This window comes from Ictalurus furcatus, chromosome 5 (genome assembly GCF_023375685.1).
Source record: "Ictalurus furcatus strain D&B chromosome 5, Billie_1.0, whole genome shotgun sequence".
In the NCBI taxonomy this organism is placed as follows: Eukaryota; Metazoa; Chordata; class Actinopteri; order Siluriformes; family Ictaluridae; genus Ictalurus; species Ictalurus furcatus.
The window spans coordinates 5719666-5743093 of NC_071259.1; the positions used below are offsets into that span (position 1 = coordinate 5719666).

Genomic DNA, 23428 nt, shown 5'->3' on the forward strand with positions numbered 1-23428 from the left:
AATTTGAGAGTTAAACAAAACAACAACAACAACAAGTAAACAATATATAAACTGTACAGTAGGTCTAGGTGGAAATTTATATATAGGATAGCTTGTCATCTTACAATGCAGTTAGGCAGGTTGAGATTTAGGATGTATAACCTGACCTTCAGGAAATATCTTTATGATAATGATATGGTAATTTGTTGCATTCTCTTGGTGGCATGTTATGTTTAGTGGAAACCATTAAGGACCAATAATGGTAATGGTTAGCTGATGACCATGAGAATTTCTGTGATGGTTTCTATTGGGTTTTTCATTAAGCAGGGTGGAACAACCAACTCATATTTATCTACAGAGTGTAGCTATGTTTAGAAACTATTTCTAAACTATTTCTAATCTTATTGAGGCTGTGATTCACCTAGGTTGAAGTCATCCTTGGGAGCGTTAAGCCTTTCCGTAACTCACCATGGAGTCATCACCCATACATAGCAACGCGTTATTTCTCTCATACCTGTTCTCAAACCCTGCCTCGTGCGCTACAATTGGCTAACAATACCCTGCATTCCGGCCCAGGATTGGCTAGTATTATCTGATCTGCTCTCGGATTGGATTCCAAGTCGCGTTGTGGCAATATTACATCCAGCAACCAGGAATGATTTCCCCCAGAAACGTGAGTCGATTCTTGATTCGATTCTATGTATCTTTTTTTATTTATTTATTTATTTATTTTTTTGCGAATTCAATAACACAAAGACAGGACACCAGGGGGATAATCTTGTAAAACAAACAGTGTATAATATAATATGATATTACGAATATAAAGGGATCCTGACATATTTATTAAACATTTATGATTATTTCATTAGATAGAGTTAGTAGGCAGACTAAAAATCCTAGCTTTTCTATATTGGCAACCTTTTATTAAGCCAGTCTTTGTACAGTAATAAGTAAACGATTTCACTGTCTTGAACCGAATCAGTTTCACAGTGGAATCGACTCTTGGTTCACAATTCCTTGGAAGGTGAGAATCGACTCTTTTGGGAATCGACTCCCAGCACTGCAAGTAGATTCGATGGTTATTAGCATTTGTGCAAACGACCGTCCACACGACGTCGTACGGGCGTGAGAAAAAGTCTTCGACGGACTTATAAACGACAGTTTAGAAGATTTTTCGGGCAGTGGAACTGGTCCAGTTTGTACTGAACTACAAAACGACTCAGAAAGGTGGGATTAAAATAACGTCCATGTTTGCTGGGGGCGTGGCTTGTGGGCGTGTATGGGGATATAGCAACCGCCGCACGAGCCATGGAACAAGTTTATGAGGACGCGTTACCAAAACAAAGGCTTCTGTTGGAAGTACGAGGGAAAGCCGGAAAACCGTGGCGTCTCGGATATATTGTATGTTGTACAATATATTGGATATATTTATCAATACCCGTTAAGTGGTTAGCTAAGCTAACTATGTGTTTTAGCGTACACGCTGTTTAGAAGGTGTTACTTTGATTATTTCGGTGGAGGATGTCTCTAGCCGAGCAGAGCCAGCAGTGGTACCCGACCAGCGTCCAGGTGACGGTCCTTCAGGCGCGCAACCTGCGGGTCAAAGGCAAAAATGGCACGAATGACGCGTACGCGATCATCCAGGTGGCCAAGGACAAGTTTTCCACCGCGGTGGTGGAGAAGTGCGTGGAGCCTGTATGGAAGGAAGAAGCCACCTTCGACCTCCCGCTCTTCCACCGCGGGAACGCCGAGCGCTGCACCCTGTACATCGTAGTCATGCACCGCGCCCTTGTGGGCATGGACAAGCTGCTGGGCCAGGCCGTCATCAACCTGCTGGACCTACAAGACGACAAGGCCCGCAAAAAGACCGAGTAAGTTTAGGATCAACTCTGTGTCACACTGAGTCAAGGAGGAAAAACTCTCCATATTCCTTTCTCATAGTGTAAATAACTTTTAAACCAAACCCCATTTAATCCCAGATCAGCTGTAGATAAGTGGATGACTTTCAGTGTTCTTTCATAGGACTATACTAGAAACCAGCTGGAGAAATGTTCTGGAAAAACAGTAAAAAGTTGAACAAAACGTTTTAAAATGTCTTTATGGACTTAGATGTTTTTGTTTTTTTTTTTAGACGAAGATAATGAAATAACTTAATTGAAAGAATTTCTTTCCTACCACCACAACACAAACATGCCAAGAGATAAAGGTTCTTCAATGGTTCTTTACAGCACCATGTCTTCCACAAAGAACCGTTTTCCCTGTATCGGGTTCTTGAGTTGAGCTATCTGGTTCTTTGGAGATTAAAGACGTTCTTTATGCTTCGTTATAGGTTCTTCAGACCAATTGATTGGCTCTTTAACAGGTTAAAGTGAACCCTGTATGGTTCTTTTGTGGGACTGGAAAAGGTTCTCCTGGCATCACTTTTAAGAACCTTACTTTGGTTCCTTAAAGCATTAACGAAGGCTTTTTTTTTAAATTTATTTATTTAGAGAACTTCTGATAACTTTTGGTTCCTTGTGGCACTGGTGCTTTAAAGAAAGCTCAAAAGGTTCTTCACGGTAGGGCCACAAGGAACCAGAAGTTATCAGAAGTTCAATAAATTAAAAAAAAAATACAAAAAAACAACCCATTAGTTAGTGCTTTAAGAAACCCAGTAGGGTTCTTTGTGGGACTGGAAAAGGTTCTCCTCGCATCACTCTTAAGAACCTTACTTTGCTTCCTTAAAGCACTAACTTACTACTTGTTCATATGCAAGTTTAATGACCTCATCGATCGGTGTATTAACCAGTTCAACTCTTATGGTCAAGTTCTGATGATGTACCACTTTATTAACATGTCTAAGAGTTTCCATGTGAGGTTTCGGTGCTTGGATGTGTAATATACTCTAACAGGGGCTTTTTGTCTTGTTCTGCTGGTGATCCAGCCCAGTTGATTTCCCAAGACCAGAGTTCAAGCCCGAATCTCTGTTCTGAAAATCCTGACCAGATCAATCATAGGGAATGAGCACAGTCTGTAGTTTTGTCTACTTCCATGTCTAGTCTAATTTGTTAAAGGATTAATAATTAGCTCGACGCCTGTACGAGGTGTGTCTTCAGTAAGGAAAACTTGGAACACTGTAGGGACAGTTGGGAAACCCTGGTCAAGGGTGGACAAATCATTAGCCCAGACAAAAGCAGATTGCATGTCAAGGTTATTGTTTTTGGTCTGTTTTTTGTCATAGTGTTTTTTTTGGCAGTAGATTTGACCGCAAGGAAAATGGGGGGGGACCAACTAGTTGTTGAATTTTTATTTATTTATTTGTTTGTTTGTTTATTTTACAGAAGTTGATTTGATATGTAGCTACTCATGGTGGTTTAACACTCCTTGATGCTGTAGCTATAGCTTATTCTGCTTTTTCCAAATCCCACCACCTGCTGAACTACACAAACCAAGACCAAGATGTGATCTGATCTGAGATAAAGACGCTAGTGAGACTCGATTCATATCTTGTACGTGTTGAACACCACTTCTCGTAGCCGAAACGTTGGCCACCGACTCGGTGACGCTTTTGGCGAGAGAACAGAAACACGACGTGCTACCTTAGAAACTTTTGTTAGAAAAGGATAATAGTCGCTCTGTACAGGATTGCACGGAGTTTTCTTTTGTGATTGTTGCGGCTTTTTTCCAAATTTGCGATGCAACTTGCGGCGTATTAAAAAGAGGCACATGAATCGAAGAAGGCTTTGGCTGAATGCGTTGTGATGACGTCACATGACGTGACTTAGCCCAAATCTGTGGGAAATCTGCGGAAATTGTGAAAAATTGCACTCTCCTCCGAATATTGCGGCGTTTCCTTGAGTTTGCGTTAATGTCTGCGATCGCAAAATCCTGGAGAGACTGAAAAGTCATAAACTTGTTCGTTTCCCTTCGTCTATGTTAATGCACTTAACTAGCTATCTAGCACGCCACATGTTATCACATACCTCACACCGCTGTACGTTATTAGGCTTTTTCTATATATTTTTTAGGCCGCCAGATCATTGACTGGGCAGCTCATTGGAGTGTATATTTGCCCGGTGGGTCAGCAAGTTAATTTATCATTTGTCCATGCTTGCTAGTCCAGCTAATGTGTGAGCTGTCAATTGTTGTGCTTGCTCACTACAGATGTACAGTCGATCCGCAAATGGCCAAAGTGATAGTCCCTAGTTTATGTAGTCCCACCCCAACATAAAGCTCTTTTCATTTACCAGGATTCATTTGCTCTCATGTAGTCTCATTCTGCTGTAGCGTGACTCATTTATTTCTAATGTTTGCTCAATTCCTGTGTTTAGTGTAACATGTGACCTGAAGCCCAGAACGAAACCCCACACACACACACACACACACACACACACACGATACTGGGTTGTTATTGAGGGCCACATTCCAGTGGTTCAGCATTCATCACGGCTGACCCGTGTCCAATTCCTCTGGACCTGATTTTATTAAGATGCGTATGGGAATTTTGGAGAGTGGCTGCACTGTTGTTACTTAGAAGAATGTTACTTGAATGTTTGTGTTCTGATGAACACACTTTTATATATATGGTTAAGATGCCGGTTTAGTTATTGTTTTCTGCTGCGGTCGTGGTTCAGCAGTAAAGGCCCATGGCTACCGAATCAGAAGGTTAAAAGTTCAAATCCAGGCTGCCGTTGTAGAGTGTATCCGACGCCTTTAACTCTCACCTGCACAGCACTGCTGAGTCCATGCATGTAAATAAATGTAAATGCTAAATGCGTTAATGCAGAGTTCAGCCATCATACTATTTCAGATAACCAAAACACAAAGCTACTCAGGGCTAGAAAACAGAAAATGGGGAAGAAATAAACGCACCTCAGCCGAGGCATGGTCTGGCTGTATAGTTATAATGTATGTATAGTTATAATAGTTTTCTTCAAGGTGTTAACACGATGTGCTGCGTGATCTCTTATGTTTTGTTTCCCTTCGTCTTGTTTAAATGCCATTAACTAATTTGCCGTACGCTATTATAGGACGTTAACTACCAGTTTTTAGGCTCGTCAGTTAGGTTTCCAAGCAACCAAAAACACGAGACTGGCCAGCACATTGGAAGTTTTTCTGGCCCAGTAGGCTACATGTTATCATTTATCCATCCCCGGATCTTAAATTTCATCACAAGCCTGTTTAGAAGAGTCTGAGGACGGTGAATTTACAGGCCAGGCCTTTTTTTCCTCCCCAACAGTCTCAAATTTCATCATGATTTTTTTAAATATATTTTTTTTAAAAAAATGTTACTCTGAGTATTAAGGCAGACTTTCATAGTCGTTCATAATGAGAACAGTCCTCTGTAGGATCACATCCAAACATGTTAAGTTGTTTTGTCGCACCTGCTTCTTGCCACAAGGAACATCATTTACCTTCCAGTCTAGGGTTGGGAATCATCAGATACTTTGTTAGGGTTGGTCACGGTTCTTCTGTTTTTGTTCTTGGCCCATCCCTGTCGATCCAGTCGCATGATGCATGACAGGCATTGCTGGCTGTGGACTTTTTTTTTTTTTATGATAACTGGCTTCCTGGTTGCATTTAAATTTGCTTCTTAGCGCTGCACCCAGCCTTATTTGAGTTTCAGGTAATCAGAATAGAGAGGGGGGAAAAGGAAAAAAAAAAATCAATAAATACACCAGCTTCCACGCTCAGTGGTTAAAGTGCACACCAGAGGCAGTGACATCATCTGTTTGCACTCCAGGCAAACCAACCACACACACACGTTCATCCTGGCACACCACATGAAACTGGAAGCTATGAGCTCGTCAAGGTCAGGGCAAATAAATAAACAAAAACAAAAAAGAGCAGAATGGAAAATAAACCGAGAACACCAAGATTTCTATCCTAACTTTTTCTTAGTATCATATTTAATACTGACTGTTACTCATAAATTGAATCTTTTAGGCCTGATTAATTTCTACTAATATGATTGACGGGCCATGTCAATCTAGAACATTTCTCAAAGCTGTATAAACATGTACTTTATGTATTGGCTATGGCAGCGGGTTTTTTCCTTCTTCTTTTTTTTCTCCCTTACGTTTGACTTGTGTATTTAACGTATATTGTGTTGCTGTTGATTTTCTCAATTCTGATTGGTCCATTGGCTGTGACAGTAGTTCCGGCAGGAATTCACATCACAAGTTTATCCACCTTTTTTTTTTTTCCTGAACGCGGAAGTCTCGCCCGGCTTAAACCTGTTTTATATTTCCCGTCTCCGGTATTTGGAGTCAATTTAGCGCATGTTCCTTGCAGATAATTTGATGTTAAACTTGTGAAAATGGCTAAAAAAATGTCACAATGACAGTCTTTTTACAGTGCGTCATCCATCAACGTTTAATGGGTAGATGGCATGAAGCTATGGCCTGAGGTCAGCTACATTGATATTATAAACTACTTCGTTTTCTCTGTAGCCGTTGATGGCGAAGAACTTACAAACGAAATTACAAATGCACGAAGGCATATAATTACATGCACAGCAATAAAACAGACCAGGTTTTGTACATGAAACACGCCGACTTTATTCTTTTTTTTATATTTTATTAAAGCAGAAGTCAGAAAGTTAGCAGCATCAGTAATTTATTTTTTGCCCCTTGGTAACAGGTGGGCGTTCATGTCCTAGCTTGATCCTAGCACAGCTTGATCCCTGAGCTCATTTTTATTTTTTACTAACACGCTCAAAGTTTCTGTTTTAATTCATTTAGTCTCTCTCTTTTAAAGTTTTATTACGGGTTCCTATAGAGACCGGAACAGGGTATACAATCCATCATGGCGGCGCTCATTGGTTTCCCAGGAAAAAGGACGAACGCAGTAATATCCACCTAACATGTTTCTATAGTAATCGCTAATTCACTGGGACTTGTATTTCAGACACTCCATATTATCTATGACTAATAATAAATGGATTAAAAATGTGTCCAGTGATGCTTTCTGTAAGGAGATTTACGGAAGGAGTCTCCAGTGTCAGCACATTGTAACATTAAGTCGTCTGCCACAGGACAGTCTTCAGGATTGTTGACTTTGCACTGTCGAGTTTTTACAGTAACATGCCTTTTCCAGGTAACTGTGTAAAAAAATAAATAAGTAAATGTGAACTGTTTACAGCTGCTATAATGTAAATGATGACGGGGATGAATTTGTTTGATTGGACATTCCACAGCTTTTAAAAGTAACTTTAAATGGATAAAAAATACAGTGTCATTCTGTGTCAAATTGTAATCGGATGCACATTGCTTTGGTATAAGAGTAATGAACCATTTCAGGGTGTGCTTTTTTTATTTATTAATTTTTTTAAAAAAAGTTTTATTTTATAGATTATTTTTCTATAACAGCATGCCCTCGGTTGTTTTATTTCTTACTTAATTTACGTGAAGAGATTAACAGAAAATCATACACTCATTCTCTGTGTGTGTGCCTAAGAAGTTAAATAAATAAATAAATAAATAAAAAGTTCAGTTTGCTATTTTGGTCTTTTCCATTTGTACAGTTTCCACGGTCATACCCTGGCTAACTGGCTTCCATGCTTCATTAAGTATTTTTGGTGTCAGTTCACAGGACTACTCGAGAATGTTAGAGGATGTTCGTGGACCTGGTTCTTCATAGACTGGATTTTTGACCTTTTTATAACTTTTAATCATGTACTATAATACACACAGACAGACATAAATCCTAATTCGAAATAGGCCAACCGTTAATACCTTCTTGCTAACGTTCACAAGAGAGTCTGAATACGATATAATTTCCCTGTGGATGTGTGACCAAAAAAAAAAGGACTTTTTTTTTTCTCTCTCTGTGGTTAATTGATTTGTTGAAACTATAGCAGACTTGTACTGGGAGCCTGCATTCACTTCCTCTTGCCATAGAGAAGTTCAGCTCAGTGATAAATCCTGTTCGCATCACACCATCTGTCACCTGGAAGTCTCCCAGTACGCCTCTGTTTATGCAAACAGAGAAGTGGGAGGCGTTTCCCCTAATTTGCCTTCTGAGCTCATCTGGTTTTGTTCAGATGTTCCTGAGAGAAAAGACCTGTCTGTCTGCCTGACGTTCACTCCCCGGTTGAGCGACGGTCGATTTTTAAAAATAGTGTGGCACGCGGTCTAATCGTAGACATCTACTCAATTATGCTGGAGCAGTTTGGGTGTAGTTTGGCTATTGAAACAAGCTTGACGTTTCAGAACCACACACGGTTACACCCGTGTTAAATGTCAGGGGAAAAATTTCGGCGTCAAAAGAAATCGTTTTAGGTTCCCGTTCCTGGTTCGTTTCATAAATGACCTCCGTCGTGCTTTCTGTTCGTCAGTTATAATCTCAGGCCTTATCTGTTGTAGAGGCATAATGCCTTATCATTATCGCAATCATTGTGAGGGACGTTATTGTAAGGTTCAGAGTGCGGTTTGGTTTGCAGTTGCTCTCTCTCTCTCTCTCTCTCTCTCTCTCTCTCTCTCTCACTCACTCAAACACGGACACACACACACAGACTGAGTATTGAATTCTGCTTCTCCTTTATCTCGGCACTTGCTGGTGTCGAGTTACTGTCCTACTTTACTGTAACGTTGATATGGGAGCATTAGCTGCTCGTCGGCTTTGCTTTCCACCATGTCCTTTTGTTTTGTCTCTTCAGAAGGAATGGCCTGAAGGTTTACCATTGAACATGGCTACTTTCACACAAACACAAATGTTTACACAAAAAAAAGTGTCGATTTTGTTAGATTTGACCAGTGTATTGTTGGTGTGCCATTTACTTTGACTCTCTGAATTATCTTTTGTTTATTTTATCCATCAATGCGACACTTGACCTTCTCTACCACTCACAGGTTTTTGCAAATTATCATTTCATTTGTAAATAAAATTTAAAATAAATCCATCAATGAACGATCGTCAGCTCAGCTAACGTGATATTTGTGAATGCAAGCGAATAACCAAATTAATTTTAAAACATCTCATTTGAATATATTTTGATACATTTAACAAAAAAACATATAATATTTAAACATTTTTAAAACTTTCCTAAGGACCCCCTGCAATTACATCACTGACCACTAGGGGTCCGCGGAAACACCGCACTAGATGATAGTGTGCATAGTGCAAGTGTATAATATGTCATTTGGGACACAACTTTAGTATTTACTCTGTGTTTTCGGAACAGAAGTAACGTAATGAGTAGACGTACCGCACGCAGACTAACTAATCGTTAATGACATTCATTGACAACGATTTTCATAATCGATTATTATCGATTAGTTGTTGCAGCTCTAATTCCAATATTTTCCCAAACGAGTGTTTATGTACCACGTCTGTAGAGTACATGCGATCACCGTGGACAAGAATTTCTAGATGTTAAATATTACATAATACACACTTACAAAAGGAAGTCGTTTCAAGTACTCAGTTGATTGAACTTTCAGTTCCTTTTAAAATGTAACGCAGATTTACAAACTATTTTCTAAGAATGAAGGGATGAGAGAGAGAAGATTGAACAAGCTGGAGTCTTTCTTTATATTTTATTATAATCTGCAGTATGACAATTTGAACGATCCAAAAGCATTCGAATTTACATTTGTGTATGCCCTAATGTTGATCTGTGAGAATATTATTTGCTAGAGATTGTACATACTTTAATGAGAATGCTCTTGAGTACAGGTTCAACCTTGCTCCAAGTACACCAAGTCCAAAGCACAGGAGTGTAGAGTTACGTCTTCACTCTCAAGTCCTTCACACTTTGAATAATTTATTTGACTCTTTCTTACTTTAAAGAGATTCTAACTTAAACATGTTTGCTGTCCTTATCTCTAATCCTGTTCTGCTTTAAATGGTGCTTGACACGCTTCTGTCCATGTTACATGGCAGTTGATGCGTGTTACTAAATATATTGCCAAATATCGTTTCACACCCTCATTGAGAAACCCAAGATCACCAGCGTTAAGCGAACAAGCTGAAAAGACTGGTGGAACAAGTTTGGCAGTTGAAGATCCAAGAGTGTTTTTTCTGTAAACATGGATCTGCTTGTGGAGAGGACACCCGGTACCCGTATGAAACCACGAAGCCATGGTTCTGGTTAGCCGATTAGACTAGGGTTAAACTGTCCTTCTCCCGAATGGCTCTAAATGAAATGTCTGGTTCGTTCCCAAAGCAGAATCATGTTCCGAGCATGCACTCTGACAGGGCTTCATTTCCTTCGATGGAGGTTGGTTGTTTGTCTTGGCTTAGTTGTCGCAGCCTGATAAGGCGCTTGCAATAACAGTCTGTTTTTCTGCCTTCCCCCAGAAGAATCTGAGCTCTAGGTTAGCATTTCCTGATGCCATAATCAAAGCCATTTGGGTTCTTCCATTTCAAATTCTCCAGTGTAAAAAGAGAGAGGGGGGGGAAACCCTCAAGGTCCTGTGTGCTGTCCTTACTTTATTTGGCAAGAGTGTAATACCTATTGTGCAAGGTCATTTTCTGTTGGTTGGTTACATGTGTAGAGTTATCTGAGATAAGCTCTTTTATCTCTACCTCAAATAACCTGGCCATTTCTGATACGTTTTTATTTTTCGTGCTGAATTGCGTAACAATGATGTAAACCTGAGGAATGTGGAGGATTCTGAAACGAGCACTCGTCATTAAAGCCAAGATTAAGATCTTTCCCCTTCACCTTCATGGAAGGAACATGTCCTCATGAGATGGTGGCTTGTTTCCACTGGCTACAGTGTGTCACGCACTGATGCTTTTATGACTCGGCTGACTTTCGGCGCTCTTGTTAACCCCCTCTTTCTCGCTCGCTCGCTCTGCTGGTTCTGTTCTTACTCTGGCTTTTGACGTTCATGTAGATGAATGCCTGGAAAGCAGATTTGAACGCTAAGCTCCACCAAGCTTATCTTGGTGAGAGCTGCCTTACTGAAATCCAAACAGTAACTTCTCCAGTGCAAACTCTGGTTTTCTAGCTCTGAGGCCATGTTCCTTTTGTATTTTGGTTCTCTAAAAAAACACTTCACTCAAACTGGTTCCCACCGAGTGTACATACTCCAATTTCAAGTGATCAAATCCAATTAGTTTGTGCTGCCATATTTGTTGCATTTGCATAATGTGTCTAGAAAGAGTTTATGAATATGCCGTATGTGTTTCCAGTAGATCTATTGCAGCTGCAGATTATGTGTAGACCTCAGACGCTCGGTCATAGTTCTGATCTCTGTGTTCAACTGCCTCTGCCAAAGGTTACAATTCATTCCTAAATACATACATATGCTGCATCCCAATTCGTAACTAGGCAACACCGTTGTCTTCCGTTACATGACGTGTTGATCTGTCTCAGTACTTGCATATTCTCTTTCTACACAAAAATAGTACATACTTTTAGAGCACAATATAAGTGGGCGAAGTAAAACGCAGCAATAGGTTCTGGGAGTGCTTCGGCATCAAACTTCGTACACAGTTTCACATCTTCAAGATGGAGGGATTTTCAGTTTCTTGGTAACATAAAGGTTTTTTGGGGATTTTTTTTTTGGTCATTACATTTGAGAGGAAAGAAAGAGGCTGGTGAGAGAACGACTGTTTATAGCTGGTGGAACGTAAGTGATGGATGAAACGATTGTTCCACAACAAGTGTAACTATAAACATAAAACATGATGTATCATTCTTTCATTGTTTTTTTTTTTTCTTCTTCCCCCCCAGTTTCAGATAAGTTCAGTAGTTGGCAAGTTGCTGTACTTTTTTTTTTTATATTATTATTATTATTATTTTTTTATATATATATATATATATATATATAACACCTCAGGACATGCTGTTATAGGAAAATGAACACCTTTACATTAGTAAAGTTTATGAGTAAATGGGCTTCAGAGTTGAGTTTCCTAAAACGCACACCCCATTGTGCTTTACTCCTTTCATTATCTCCTTCATATCACAGAGTCACTTACAGAGAAGTCTGTTTCAGAACAGTACGACGATATACATTGTACTGTCTCTGTACTGAATCGTTCCAGTGCTGGGACTGTCCATATGAACTTCAGAGATATCGGAAAGAAACTGCTTAATGCGTGTAAATACGACGGTTCGTGGTATTGTGAGAGCTCACACATGGTCGTTCCTTCGAACGTCCTATCGGTTTCCTTCCTTCACGTCCAGCCGAGATTTTTTTTATTATTTATTTTTTGCTGGAGTGTCAGCATCGCTGTATCTCGTTATCCCACGGTTGAAGTGTTTTATCACAGCTGTGTGTGTGGGGGTGGATAAAGGCATGTTATTCTACTCTGAACAGCCTCTCCCGAACAATCCTATCTGCTAGTTGAGCTGAATACAGGCTAATTCCCATGCCGAGAACAGAAAGCAAGTGCTGACAAAGCACAAAGTTGTCCTTTTTTTTTTTTTTGTTTGTTGGTTTTTTTTCCTTTTTTTTTTTTTTTTTTTTTGAATCATCCACTGGCCTTTTGTGACCTGTAATTTGTTGGAACAGGCAGAGACTTCCATCAGCACCAAATACACTAAAAACAGTGATATTTAAAACCTTGCATACTGAATTTAACTTTAAGAACTTTGTCTGTTTTCAGTTGGTACAAGCTGCTGGATAAGAACAGTAAGGCAGACAAGGAGAGAGGTGAGGTTCTCCTGGACATCCAGTTCATGCGGAACAACATGACAGCCAGCATGTTTGATCTCTCCATGCCAGACAAGCCTCGGTCCCGTATCTCCAAGCTCAAAGACAAGGTTCGGGGCAAGAAGAAGGACGGACGCGCTGACTCCGCTTCCGCTATTGTTCCTGCCACAGTTGGTCAGGTCCTGACGGACAGCGAGGGGGAAGAAGAGGGAAGCACAGACTCTCCCAAACTAAAGAAGTCCTCTAAATTTAAGTCTCTTTTTGGATCGAAGACAAATCTCCACAGAGGTGTGTCCCAATCCATGTCCACCCTCGGTACCCTGCCTGAGAAGAACAGCTCGCTGACCAGCAGCCGATCCTCAGGCCTGAATGAAGAATCTGCTGAAGGTAAAGATAAAAATGTATTTTTTGTGTATGTGTGCCCCCTTGGTACATGATGATGAAGGTCCATGGTATTTGTATTGATATAAATATTAAATAAGATAAGGGTGTTGCATTAGTTACAATTTTTCCATTTTTCTCCCACAGGCAAAAACAAGTTCAAGTTTCTGGGCCACAAGAGAAATGGTAGCACTGACAGCAAAATATCTCTAGGCCCTTTCACCCTGCTGAGTCGCTCCAAACAGAGCACTCCTGAGAGCAACCTGTGCATCAATGGCAGTCATGTGTACGCTGAGGACCAGGAGTCCAAGCCGGATTCTGGTTCATCCCTCAGCCTGAGCAGCTCTGCGAAGGGTTCTGTAGAAGACCTGCGGAAATACCACGAACGAAACGCGTCTGCTGGCTCCACTGACTCCTTCAAAGGCCTCAGTATTCCGAGTTACAAGCCTGACTCGGCGGAGAGGGAATTCCAAGTCCAACATCGCCCCCAAGAGGACGAAGAGAAGAAGCACAAGAAGGCAGAAGGACGCCTGCAGGAGCTTTTGGATGAGCAGGAGCGGAAGAAGCAGCAAGAGCAAGAGGAGAGAAGGAGAAAACTGGAGGAAGACGAAAGAAAGATGCAGCAGGAACGAGAGAGGAAGCGGCAGGAGGATGAGGAGCAGCAAAGAAAGAGGCGTGAAGAGGAGGCAAGGAAAGCAGAGGAGCAGAAACGCCAAGAGGAGTCCAGAGTGACTGACAGGCTCACTTCTCTTTTCGGCTTAGGGCGGAAGAAAGAAGAGCAAATAGCCCCTGCTGTGGAGAGTCCTAAACAACCGGACGTACCAGCTTCAATAAACCCATTTGAGGAGATTCCGCTCGGCTCAGACAACCCAGATCCAGAGGAGAAATCAGCAGATTCGCAGAAAGAGGTGCGAACTGCATTTACTCCAATACCACCCTCCAGCGGCTTTCCAGCTCGTACAGCCAAGGTTTCAGCAGTCAAGCCCAGGTGAGGGTTTTTTTTTTTTTGTTGTTGTTGTTTTTTTTGTTTTTTTTTTTGTTTTGTTTTGTTTTGTTTTGTTTTTAAAAAATTTTTTTTTAATTTTTTATGAATATCATTAGTTGCCTACGTTTTAGTAATTTGGCATGTTCTTCAGGGCACCTTACAAATGTGCAAAGAGCACAACAATACACACTACATTGAGATTGCCGAGACCTCTTTCTTAAATGTAGACTTAACAATGTGCAGGATATTTTTCTTCAGGCTGGACCCCATGGATGCATAATAAAAGGTAAGCTGAGCTGTCTACCATTCAAGTCAGCAGCCTGAATAAGACACTCTATCTCAGTAAAGACGTATGTCATTTTATCCCTCCAGTTTGTCTACTTGACCTCCTATGAAGAACGTTGTCATCTTTTAGAAAAACTACTTCAACCCCTACGTTTTTGAATATGTCTCGATCTCAGTCACTGGAGACAAACATCATGACACATTTCATACGCTAATGGTTTGGAACACCAGTTTGTGTTCTGGCACATTATTTGAACATGAATAACAGACGGGCAGAACCATTTCTGCGAATTAAAAGAGCTCTAAACAGCATTTTAATATGGTAAAGAATCCTTAACGGCAGGTTAGCTTTCTTAATGTGGTGGCACCTAGAAAATCCTTTTCTCCTAGCACCCAGGAAATCTTTCTTTGTTCGGTTTACTGTGGGTAGCTAGTTGCGTCCCTTTTGAAAATGTGGGACAAATCCAGACAGTCAGCAAGGCTGCTTCTTCTAAATGTTGATCGATTGTCTTACAATGGAGAAAGATACCATTCTAGTTGATCGTTTTATTTGGTGCTCTACTTTCAGTACAGTGTCATGTCATGATCATTGAAATCTCACCAATGTTCCAGAGTGCCAGGTATTTATCATATCAGACGCAATCAGAGGCGAGTCTAGAACTCTGTAAATGTGGACAAAGCCCCTTTCCTGGGTCTTCAGATTATTAACACACACATGTTCAAAATAACCCACAGTATTTAAAAAAAAAAGATTACTTCTAGGTGCAAATTTAGGTTGGAGCTAATCTAGCGTCCAAGTGTTTTTAGAGTTTACCTCCAAAAATAAATATTCCATATTAATTATTCTCATGTAAGATATGGAATATCATTGCTTACCTCAGTGCATGTTTCCACTTCAGACTTTGGTTACTATTATGTAGCTTTAGTCTATTCAGAACAGATGTTTTGTGTCAGGAATTTCCAGTGGAGGTACAGGAACTTCATGGCTAAGGCATGCTATTTTTCTTCTCCTGTAGCTAATTCAAAGGCATTTGAGTCTTGACTTCCATGTGTCCTTCTCGCCTCTCTTGCTGCGCTCAAGCATTCTAGTATTCTCTCTAGAATCCATGTTATTTGGCTTCTGAATTTGAACCTTGACTTAATAACCCGTTTGTTTTTTTTGTTTTTTTTTGTATTGACGTCTCTAGTACTAATATATTTTGTCCTACAGTAGTTTCCTATTTTTTAATTTTTGTTGCCTTGACTACTCCTAGCTAACCCCCCCACCAAAACCTGGTCCTGGGTACAAAGTAAAGAATAATTTCTCTTCCCATCTGGCTTGAGTCAAGTCTATAGGACTAGTTTGGTAGGGATGCTCTGATTGGTCAATTGTGAGGGAATGTAGCCTGGTGGGTCAGCTGAGGTGGTTAGGTATGGAGAAGAACAGGTTGTGGATGGGTAATGTGACTGTGTACTCGCAGGCTGCATGACTATCGAACACGTTGTGTGACTTGGAATTTCTAAAGCTGTACTTGTTTTGTCTGGAAGACTTCTCAGCTTTCACAATATAAGAATGTATTTAAATACAGAATTCTCTAATTGGTGAGTAATTTTGCTGTTCTAGTACATTGTGGTCATTAAAATGAATAATTCAGCTACAGATTTGCCGGAACTGCTTTTTATCGGCTAGGTAGTTCATGAACAAACCTCCCTGTATGTTTTTGTATTTATCTTTTGGATAAACCTTCTTATTCCAATTAACGACATTTTGCTTGTGTTTAGACGTTCATTATCAAAGCTGTATTCTTTTGATGGTCCTCCATGGGCCCAGGTAATTCATTAAATATGATTAAAATCTCCCAGAACTACTTGATGGCTATTATGATTGAGGTCCGTGGTGCCTGACTGTATGTTCTAATGATCGTCAATGCACATACATGCCGGAGCAGTAAACAACCAGCTGAATGAATTACTGTGGAGCTTCAGACTGAAATGTTACAGTACTTTTAATATGTGCAGTGTTTTCATTTCTGTCTAGAAACATTGCACCTGAAATGATAAGGCATGAATTAGATTAAGTAGGCCTTGTGACAACACTGATTTAGTGTTGTGCAAGTTAATATATTGGTTTAATTTTGGGTTTAGCAGCAAAGGTTTACTAGAGATCAAGGACTGAAATTGTTGTTTTTTGTTCTTGCTCTTTGGCAGATCGACTCTCAGTCAGAAGACTGAAACAGATAATACTGATTCCCTTGAATCCCCTGTCCCCTCAGTCATCCAGAACTCTCTTCCTACTTCTATTTTTCCCCCTGAAGCATCATCTTCTAGTGATCCTTTTGAGTCTTTCGATATGTTTTCTAACCTCCACTCTTCTATGGCACCTCCTAAACCCCAGAGAACCTTTTCAGACTCGTCAACAGGCAGCACGGAAAACACCAATAGCTTGTCTGAGAAAAGGCGCAGAGCCCCACAGTCGCCTAGCTATCCTGGGGATCCGTTCAAAAATGAAAAGCACCACCCAAAACATGGAGTACAGGTTAATTCGCCAACCTCCGAGAAGATTGAACGACCTTCACTTCCTCTTCCTGACTATGAAGCTCTTTTTCCCAAGAAGAGACATGGTGTAATGACCAACACCCGTTGGGAACACGTCATTGCTGAAGTGAACCAGAGAAAGATGACTTTTCAAGACAGTAAAAAAGAAATGAGCGTAGATGGTCCTGGTGAGCCCATCTCAAATAAATCTTCAATTTTAAAGGAAAGGAATACATCAATCCTCGACCAGCATCCCAGAGATTATCAGGTGGTGTCCTCTGCCTCCACAAAGGGAATGGAGCCTAAGCCGCCTCTAATTCCACCGAAACCAGCTAATTTGGCAACATCAAAACAGCACCTTGAGGTTAATTCTGAGCAAGGCCGTACCCACGAACGATTATATTCTGTACATGGTGAAAAGACCAAAACAGGTTTGGAAAGAAACCCAGGACCATCGGTCCAGAGTCCAGAAGACGCACAGATGAATGTAAAGGGAACTTTAAACCCCATTCCTGACCTCACACTTGATCACATCTCCATGCCAAAAAAGGAAAAACCAACACCAACAGCCAGGAGTGCAAAAAAGTCAACTTCACCAGCAGATCAAAGCTGTGATATTGATACTACAGGGTTGCCTCTAGCCAAACCTAGGCAAGGAGCTCCAAGTAAAGAACCTGTCCGACAGGTTCAACCCGAGCGAAGTATGCTCGCTTTTACATCCTCAGCAAGTTCTCAAGCAGAAAGAAAAAACACAGGTTCTGTGACGACTAAGAGTTTGTGGGAGGATGTAGCCTTTGAAGAAGGAAAGCTTAACCCTGTAAATAATACCGATAAAACTGTTAATGTGGCAAAAGAACAACCCTTTACAAATGTCACAAGTGCTCTCGAGAAACAAATGACTGAAGTTGACCCTTTCCCGAGTGCCGAGTTAATCTCTCAAGATCCGTGGGCTTTACCACAAGAGAACATGGATCAAGATGACTTTTTCACTGGTGGTCTGAAGAAAGGAAAAAAGCTTGAAGATCCGAGATTATCCTCCGATGACTTTGATAACATCTTTGGATCTGTTGCATCTAAGAATGAAATGGATCCATTCTTTGTACCCAAAGACGAAGCAAGTATGTTCTTTGAATCTGTGGGCTCTAAAGATGAAACGGATATGAAAAAATCGCATAACTCGAGCCCTTCCCCCCAGAAGGTATATTCACAAAAGAAAAAGCTAGCACCTAAGCCCCCTGAGAAGCCTGTAATAAAAGATTCATTCCTTCAAGAGGCTGATGATGTTGAAATAACTGTTTCTAGTCTTGCTGGCCCAAAGGGTGGTGAAACTACAACAGCCACCTCATTGTCTTCAGCTTTTCCAGAACTCCTGTCTGGAAGTGCATCTGGGGGCAAAAGCACACTCTGTGCCTGGATTTCACCCTCTGAGGTTCAGTCAGGCACATCACATAGCAGTGGAAGTGGTGGGGTATTGACCTCTCGCAGGTGAGAATAACCTACAACTCCCCAACACCACTCTTCCTTTTAAAAAGCAACTACTACTAAACTTTGGAATCCCCTTGGCCTTCTTATTTCCAAGGTGTCTCTCTCTCTTCATACGTTTCTTCTGTCTTTTTGTGGCTATCCTGATTGATTGCAGCTTGTCCAGAAAGAAGCAACAGGCTTATCCAGTCGGTTTGAGACTAAAGATTGGTTTCTAAGACCTCGACTAAGCCTGGTTCAGAATACGTATTCATTCCAGGACTAGTCTTAATGTGTCCAAAAACTACATTAGCCGATTTATTCCGAATGCTGTTGGGTTGATGGATCTTTTGGTTGCCCATATCCTGCATCTGATCTACACATGGATTCGTGGTGTCTGTATAATATTAACAATATAATAAATCTCTGATTTGAACGAGAACTTTGTGTTTGAATCTCTCGGGCAAATTTGGTGGGCTTAATTGTTCCATGTTAGTCTCTTAATGGTGGGAGAACTAACTCCTTTCTTGTGTTTTTGCTCTTCCTCAGATTACTTTCCTTGGTTACCTCTTGTATTGAACTGTAATTCGACTCTGTTTTTGTTCATGTTTTTGTTTACACTAACTTAAATGTTTAAAGTAACGATTCCAAGCTGCACTCTGACATATTTGTATATGTATTTATAGATGTATCTTTTTTTCTACATATATGGAATTATTTGGTAGTTCTTGATATTTTCATCACTAAAGTCCACTTCTGTTTTTTTTTTCTTAGACCACACCCAGTGAAACCTTTGAGTCCCTATGAAAGTCAGTCTCCTGGTAGTATTTCCATGGGAAAAGATTTGAAGATTCAAACCATCCGCGAAGTGGCTGAAAAATCAAAGGTGTGCTTATTTGTAGGAACCCCCCCCCCCCCCCCCCATTAATTATATAAATAAATTTGCAGACATACTTGGGCCCTGTTCTTCATATGGTTGCATAACAAAGACGATTTATGCTAGATCTTTTAATTGTGATGATTCCAAACAGGTTAATTTGGCTCACTGACTGCATATACTGCATAGCCAAATCAACGACTGGATTTTTAAATGGTCTATGTGCTTATTATTATCGTGTCTTTCAATGATGTTCCTCATGAAGGAATGGAACAGCCACAGCTAGAACAGGTTTCACTTACAGAGAAGGTTTCTAAATGAACGCGCTAATCTAATTTATGCTGAACAAGCCTGTCCTTAATAATTCACGAGTTTACGGACTCGTGTTGGCAGTGAGTACGACATGGAAAATTACAAGATCTTTGTCAAATCGTCCACAATCCAAATCCGACTCCATAAATCGCGTATGAAAAGCTGGGCCCCAGTGTATCTGCTTCCTGTTAATGTTTATTGCTTACGTTAAGCACTCAAACCTTACCCCATTTCTTATATGATCTCATACGTATCGTCCTTTCTCCAGCCCGTAGAGAGCGGACCATACACCCAGCTCACTCAGGAAGAGTTGATCACCCTGGTGGTGAAGCAGCAAACTGAGCTATCCAAAAAGGATGAGAAGATCGTTGAGCTGGAAGAATACATCGATAATCTGCTGGTCCGCATCATCGACGAAAAACCCAGCATCCTGTTGGCAATGAACTCCAAGGTTTAGGGAGGAAGAAGTTCTTCACTGTGACACTATGAGGTGGAAGATAACCAAACCTACTATCTATACAACATTGCAATACAATGTTTTGATGAGATGAGATGAGATGAGATGAGATGAGCTTCCTAGGAACCAAAACCTTCCAAAATGATAACTTTTTTTTGTTATAGAGACAGATTATACTCTATGGTTTCACATTCAGGCTTTTTAGTTTGATTTGGTTGAGCTTTTTCAGACAGGTGAAAGAGTGTAAAATGAGTGAAGTAGGACATCTGTTGCTCTGGACTAATATCTGTCGAGTCTGAAGATGAAACCAAGGAAGGTTTTTTTTTTTTTTTTTTTTTTTTTTTTTTTCCCACTATTCATAAAGCGGTGACATGAAGGATTAACAATTTTATGGTGGAATTATTTGTTAGTGTGTTTGTTTTATTGTTCTACAAAGCACATATTCAATAATGGACAGATGAAAAAATTTGTTTGGATTCATTGTAGCATTATATTGATCACTGGATGATTATATATGGTTTTTTTTTTTTTTTTACCCCAACACTGAACTACATTTGACTGGTGTTTGGGTTGTTTAATATTACAGTGGTGTCACAGAATCAGCACCCCACCTCCCTCCGCCCCCAAAAATATCATTTTGGAAAGAGTGTGTGTGTGTGTGTGTGTGTGTGTGTGTGTGTGTGATTTTGATTATTGTACTTCATGATGAAATGAGTATGATATTTGTTGCCCCTTCACACCATTAACACTGGATCTTCTATCATCTGACCTTTGCCTGACCCAGCTATAGGTTGTACTCCTTGTCAGCTGAAGATTAGAATTAGTTCAGTAACTTCAAACCTGCCCAAAACGTACACGATGGAATTTCCCCAGTTGTTACGTGATTTCATTCGTGCTAGAAGATATTATCGCATTAATTGTTCATTGTTATTTATTGTCTTGGCTGCTGTCTTCAAGAGTTTTAAAGAGATTTTTAACCCATCTCTGCTGTATTAAAATAAATATTTTCCTAACTATATAGTGTACTAATATTGCAACTCTCAGCCCATGTTATGGTACTATGACATCACTGCTATATAACACTATGTCCATGTTTATCAGTCCGACCTGATCATGGTTGAGCTATACTAGTGTTCTAGCAATTCCTGATTGATGCTTTAAGATCAACTGCAATAAGACTATCATTTATTTTGTATACATACCTGTGCCTTCTTGTGTCCTTATATGTGTGACAATTTCTTTCTACATTCCAATGATCAAATATATTTTGGATAAAGTAAGTATATTGTTCAATAGATACTTTTTTTTTATGGTTATTGAGACAAAATAGCTAAATGTCAATTTTATTCCGCTCTATAAAAGTGAATAAAACTATTTATACCGTTTGCCTGTTGAATTCTTGATTCTGGAAAAGTATTTATTTATTTTAGTTTTTACAGATATTCCACAATTTTAAGCACAACTGTAAAAGAATAAAAAGCGTAAGTAGACACTTTACGACATGCTCTTATTGGAAAGTGATCTTCAGGGTTTATCAAGTATGCTGCCCTGCCTACTGATGTTCTTATAACACCATGCTTTCTCTCTTAATAATCAGATTCTCTGACATTGGTATTTGTTAGAGTCCTAGACCGGAGTATGTATCTTTTGTACTTAAGGGATGACGCCTTCACCCGTAGTGATGCGAATCGGTGACACGGAATCCATTCCAAGCCCTGTCTAAAGTGTTACACAACTACGTTCCACTAACTGGCTTAAAAATAAGTGCAAGACGATAGTTACAGTATAAGAAGAGACCCACTTTCTGTACTTATAGTTGTTCTTGTTTTTCCCTTTACCATTGTTGTGTCAGCGTTGTAGAAGGAATTTAAACCCGAGTCACTTGAGGAAACGGTGTCTACTGTTGTCTTAAAGATGGCCAGAGGTTTTTCTGGTAGATTTTAGACAGAGGGTATTATCAAACCCATCCTCTAGATGGTGACATCAGTCCGTTTTCTACAGCGGTTCTCTGTTCTTTTCAGTGTAACTGATTGCAATGATGATCACACAACATTGCTGTTCATTATGACTGAACATTTCACCTTCAGTAGAATGTATCAGGGTTATTCATCTCATGCTTCTTGCATTACATAATATTGTACTCATATTTTACAATATATAACGACAAGGGTTGGGTGGGTTAGGACCTTTAAAGCCGTTAAGAGAAGGAAGGAAGAAAAGAAAAAAGTACAAAAGGGGAAGAAAGCAAAGAGAGAGAGAGAGAGAGAGAGAGAGAGAGAGAGAATGCACATCAAAAGTAAATTAAGAAAAAGAAGTAGAGATATTGATTTTTTTTTTTATAACCGATATGATACGATTATTTGCCTGATAATCGATATGCAGAACCGATATTTATTTATTGTTTTATTTCTGTTTTTGACACAGTGAACTGAACAAATCGTTTTATTTATAACAATTTTGCCAATTTTACTTCCTCCTTGATTACAAAACAAAACTCTTAGGCCTATTTATACACCAATAAATAGAGGAGTCTGAAAGAGTGCAAAAATAAAAATAAAATAAAGTGTGCTGTAACTAAAGTCTCTTTTTTTCAATAAAAGCTTCGATGAGATAAACGGATTACGTGCCTCCATGAGTTTGTCTCTATTTCTTAGCGCCACGCTGCTTAAACTACATATCAAGCGTTTATATAAGACATCTAATTTGTACATTAATGGCTGTTATAAAGCAGGCATACTTTACCTTACTTGACCTGCAATTATGGTCATGCATGCGATTCTCAAAATGGCCACAAGATGGCGCAATTTGCAAAACCGATATCCGATTATGGAAAACTGCTATATCGGTCTAACCGATTATCGGTCGATCTCTAAAGAGAGGAGAAAAAGAAATAGTATGCACATGTGCAAGCACTAATCAACAAATCAAATAAAATTTGGCTTGATTGAAAAAGAAATCTATCTATCTATCTATATGTATATACATACACACAAATGTACATAGATACACATACTGTACACACATACACTTAAACATAGGCTTAGGCACTTTACTGTAGCCTCTTTCTCTGTACGTTTTAAATATTAGTGGCTGACGATTCTAAAAACCTGCGTAGATAATAGGACCTGGAGTTAAATCTATTGAAAATGATTGCCCTCTCAGGGTGATGAGAGTTCCTCCTGCAATTGAAATCATGGCCTAACGGTGAACCTGGAGAGTTACCATCCAGCAGTTTTTGCTGATTTCCTGCTGTTACACTCCAGATTCAAATCAGTTATGATCAGGTGAGGTTGGGATACTTAGATGACTGTAATGAACTGATTTTCAGTCCAGTACACTGAGACCTGGTGATTAACATCTGCAGTGCAAACTATTCTCAAGTGATCCAGGCTGTACCCTACACAGTGAGGTTCAAATCTAAGCCATTTTATAAAAAAAAATAAAAATTTGAGAAAAACAAATCCTTCATACATTTTGCACAAAGCACAAAACTAAGGTGGGTCTCGTATAAAACTGTACCGAGATGTGCCTTTCAGTACTAATTCTCATTCCTTGCTGTTTTAATGACTTGGCCTAACGGTATTCTT

At 39.8% G+C, this 23428-nt stretch overlaps 1 protein-coding gene across 2 annotated transcripts; it reads left to right on the forward strand.

Annotated features, from left to right (window-relative positions):
* The first annotated feature begins 10 nt into the window (after window positions 1-10).
* rab11fip1a (RAB11 family interacting protein 1 (class I) a) lies at window positions 11-21042 on the forward strand. 2 transcript variants are annotated; one of them, XM_053624374.1, is made up of 6 exons: window positions 11-1850; window positions 12523-12956; window positions 13098-13938; window positions 16408-18219; window positions 18970-19081; window positions 19653-21042. In XM_053624374.1, exons 1-6 carry the CDS (start codon window positions 1501-1503, stop codon window positions 19839-19841), a joined length of 3738 nt encoding a protein of 1245 aa, XP_053480349.1. In that variant the 5' UTR covers window positions 11-1500; the 3' UTR covers window positions 19842-21042. The 2 variants fall into 2 exon arrangements, with proteins under 2 accessions (XP_053480349.1, XP_053480350.1); XM_053624375.1 differs by lacking the exon at window positions 16408-18219 and having other exon boundaries at window positions 24-1850.
* The last annotated feature ends 2386 nt before the right edge of the window (window positions 21043-23428 follow it).